Raw genomic sequence first — 3,952 nt, 5'->3', positions numbered from 1 at the left:
GCTCACTATGCAAACCCTGAACAGTGGATTGATGTTTTCTTTTGGGCTTATAGGCTTAGATCCAGCATTTCGTTGAACAAATCAGTATGTGCATTTTTATATTATGGGAAATCTAACTGGTACAAATATTTTTACTAGTTCTACTAATGCTCAAATACGCCTCTATCTCTCGGTATGTAACATCGAAAATCATAAAAATTCATCGCACGAAAATGTTCATTATATAATTCCATTTTTTCGCAGAGACACAATTTAGAATGGATGTAAACAACACAATAAACGCGCGTAAATTGAAAGGTTGTAATGATATTAATTCAAAAAAATGTCAAACTTTCTAACAGATTTATCAACATTCATCGAGCAATACTGAGTGTTGCCTACGCCCAAGACTTAAAAGGCTACGTAAAAAGATAGTATCTATAGTTTTGTTGGCCTTTCTGGAATAGATGATGAATTGTTTAAATAAAAATTACAATAGTTACCTATTTTGTTAGTTTGCTTTATTGAAAAGGACACAGTAGAATATGAATTTATCATGCCTGTGATCAAATTTTAAATAAAGAAATTTTCTTAATACACTTCAAATTTGTTTAATAAGCCCTTGAACTGGATTTATTTCTTGAAAATAACAATTTAGGAAATTTAGAAATTGATAGTCTTGTCTACTCGCTCCATCACCTTAGCTGCAGTTAGTAAGTATGCGCAAATATTTATCTATACGCGTTGTACACAATGTGTGCAACGGGTGCGTCTTCAGCTGCCATTCCTGTTAAATATCAAATATCAAATAGACATTACTGTCGATTTGGAACTCGTAACGATTATTAAGATAATACTTACCCATACATTGAAATATCGTTATACCTTCTATTGGTGGATATTCCATTTCTTTTATGACTTCCCCCACCTCGGCAACTATTGGACCAGGCAGATTTTTTATTTCTTGCGCGTGTGCTCTTGAATCCGTATAAATAGCTGCTTTTTCATAAACATCTCGACCAATTTGTCCATACATGCCAGCCGCTGTTATGAAATGAATATTACAATTATATTTAGTTTTCAAACGAGTATAAACTTATATGTAAACCTATGAAGGTATAATAATTTGTTATATCCTCACTAACCGTTAATATGAACTGATGGCTTAGTTATCATGTCAGTTGTCAATAAAGGCTCACATGAGTCAGTACACATGCATATGACGTCTGCATCGCTCACAGTAGTTTGGACGGATTGTCCAATTTTTATATCTACGTTCGGTGCATCCGGACAAAGTCTCTTAGCAAGACATTTTGCTTTTTCTATATCTTCGTCCCATAAATATAGAGTGTTAAGGCAGAAGGTATCGAGCATAGCAAGCGCATGGACATGCCCTTCCACTCCAGAACCAATAATGGCCAGATTTATAACACGATTTTCAGATTTACCGAAACGTCTATAATACAAATACCGTGTAGCCACAGCCGAAGCAGCAGCCGTACGCCAAACCGTAAGAGTATTCGCTTCAATGATGCATTCCAAGCAACCGGACCGCACATTGTAGAATAATATGTGTGCCATTACATGCGGCAATGGGCAAGGACAACTTTCATTGATTGGAAAATTTGTGACACACTTACATATTAAAGTGCTAAGTTTAGAATCCTGTTGGTTTGAGCATCTTTTCTTACGGTCTGTTGGCTCTAACTCCCAATCGCCCAAAAATCCGGGCATAGCAAGTAGGTAATTACAACTATTGAAACCTGCCTGTGTGAAGATGCGTGCAGGTTGTATGGCATAGGGATTTTTACTTCCGCAGTTGCTTGCTGGCGGAGCTGGTTCTGGCTTTGAGGAAGCGGCGCGTATTCCTTCTTCTACCGCTTCAATTACTTGCGGCCATTTTAGAACTGCAATAACACGGTTTTCATCTATAAAACGTGGTATGTGAGACATCCTAAAATTTGAAAAGGATCAGTGTCACAAAAACTATAAAAGTATTAAAGAAATACTTGCTGGATTGATTTGCGGCATAGGAAATGGAGCAGAATAGACGAATTCCAATCTATTAGACTTCTGAGGAAATTATTGTTTAATTTTTACAACTTAATTCAAATTAAAAATTTTTAAGTTTTATTAATTTTTCTATGACGATTCAGTTTTGTTAAGAATGTAAGAGTAAAAGTATAGCATTCGATGATAAGATAATAAGTTCCGAATTTTTTAATGCTCGATGGTCAATAATACAATAGAGGATCTTTAAGTATTTATTTTTTACAATGGAAAAGTATTCTCTCTTTCTGTTAATGAGCTGCGTGCAATAACAAATGATGGATCACTTGCTCAGTTACTTGGTACTAAGCATACCAAACTTTTAGATTATACCTTTAATATACCTTTAAGTATATTAATACTCATACCTTTAAGTATTTACATATATTAGTTTTTGTTAAATTATCGGAACTGATTCTTGTAAAACCCATTGATTGCTCTTTGTAAGAGATACACTAAATATTATTCCGGTCCATGTTTTTAATCTACTACAATCACATAAATTTTCTTTTGGTGTATTGGTAGAACTACATTATTTTATTTTTATAGTATCCGAAATAAATGAATTTAAATTGATAAATTAATAAAATTAAATTTAAAATTATAACCGTATTTCTATTTTTGTAGAAAACAGCTATGAACGAATGTATTTCTTTCTGCGAAACTCCAATGTGTACAGTGATTTGTATTGGTCAGCGATCGCATCTGGTCTAGACAATAACTAGTAAAGAAGTGTTCTAAATTTTGTTTTTTTTTAATATTTGGGTTCAAAAGTGTGTTGTGGATTTCATGTTATAGTATTATCAGAAACTATATTTTTCATAATTAACGATTTAAACTTCTAATATGTCGTTTAGTGTAATTTTATACATATATACTTCATATAATTCGAAACAAATTAATGGAACTTGGTTAAAAAGTTTTGAAGTATTCGCTGTAAAGCATGAACCTCGCTTCATCTGACTAACATTCGTTACGGGGCTCTGTAAAAGTCCCTTAGTGGTAAGAAATTGGCCGACCGGAGAGCCAGTGAAAATCAATTGTTCAAGATTTTTGTTGGAATAAGGATGCTATCCGAAAAATTAAAAAAGGCCATAAATAAAAATGACCAAATAAACTTTATTAAAACTAATGACGGCGGATATATATATGAGATATATCACCCCATAGCTCAAAGATTAATCATCAGATTAATCAGTCAGAGTTGGTAATTAATATAAAATAATTAAGTTAAATTTTAAAAATCCTCAAAAAATTCAAAAGAAACAATAAACCACTTCAGCTCTGGAATGGTGACATGTCATGCATACATTGTTTTTTAAAATGACTAATTTTCATTGTATGAAGAATTATAATAAAATTTTCCAAGTTCATTTCATTTAAATTGAAATAGAATTGCTGCGCCTGGGAGCAAAGTGAGATATCATATTAATCCAACAATGGAGTTGGAGTTGCTATTAATTTTTCACTTTCTTTGCCACAAACTATTTTCGCAGTCCACAGTCTATGTCAAGATGACAGAAGATTGCTAAAATGGAGCAGAAAATGCAGTTTTCTTATCGAAGGGCAGATGTGTGCATCTGTGAATATACAAGAGGTTTTGCTCATATTCATATCTCGACTATGTTATGAATTAAATATTTTCCCAAAACCGCACTAACGAACATAACATATGCAAAGGGAAAATGCGTGAAGTGCCGAAGAAGCCGCAATCCACAAAAGCTACTAAGACAATAACTTGAGAATGGAAGTTTCCCACTGATGATGGCATTTCTTTCGATGGCAGTGAAATTTTTTTGATTTGACGAAGAAAAACTGTATTAATTACACGCGATTGTACTTTGGTTTAAATTTGCACTCATCTTCATTTGGGATTTCGGAAAAAAAGTTTGCAAAATTTCTCCATAGCAGAAAATAATTAATA

At 33.1% G+C, this 3,952-nt stretch overlaps 1 protein-coding gene across 2 annotated transcripts; it reads right to left on the bottom strand.

Annotated features, from left to right (window-relative positions):
- Positions 1 to 478: 478 nt before the first annotated feature.
- On the bottom strand, positions 479 to 2,091 carry LOC119672084 (ketimine reductase mu-crystallin-like). Of its 2 annotated transcripts, none has more exons than XM_038083043.1 (4): positions 1,989 to 2,091; positions 1,125 to 1,933; positions 841 to 1,023; positions 479 to 766 (listed from the first exon to the last, which is right to left on the bottom strand). In XM_038083043.1, exons 2-4 carry the CDS (start codon positions 1,930 to 1,932, stop codon positions 711 to 713), a joined length of 1,047 nt encoding a protein of 348 aa, XP_037938971.1. In that variant the 5' UTR covers position 1,933; positions 1,989 to 2,091; the 3' UTR covers positions 479 to 710. The 2 variants fall into 2 exon arrangements, with proteins under 2 accessions (XP_037938971.1, XP_037938972.1); XM_038083044.1 differs by having other exon boundaries at positions 1,993 to 2,091.
- Positions 2,092 to 3,952: the final 1,861 nt, after the last annotated feature.

Source organism: Teleopsis dalmanni, chromosome 1 (genome assembly GCF_002237135.1).
Source record: "Teleopsis dalmanni isolate 2A chromosome 1, ASM223713v2, whole genome shotgun sequence".
Taxonomy (NCBI): Eukaryota; Metazoa; Arthropoda; class Insecta; order Diptera; family Diopsidae; genus Teleopsis; species Teleopsis dalmanni.
Note: the sequence above shows the minus strand (reverse complement) of the source record. Positions and strands in the feature narration are given on the sequence as shown.

Excerpts from the sequence above, each read along its gene's own strand:
- LOC119672084 (XM_038083043.1), bottom strand. The coding sequence starts at position 1,932 with ATGTCTCACATACCACGTTTTATAGATGAAAACCGTGTTATTGCAGTT. Across the intron at positions 1,024-1,124 it reads GCCATCAGTTCATATTAACG|CGGCTGGCATGTATGGACAA; the intron begins GTTAGTGAGGAT and ends ATTTCATAACAG. Across the intron at positions 767-840 it reads AACGATATTTCAATGTATGG|GAATGGCAGCTGAAGACGCA; the intron begins GTAAGTATTATC and ends GATATTTAACAG.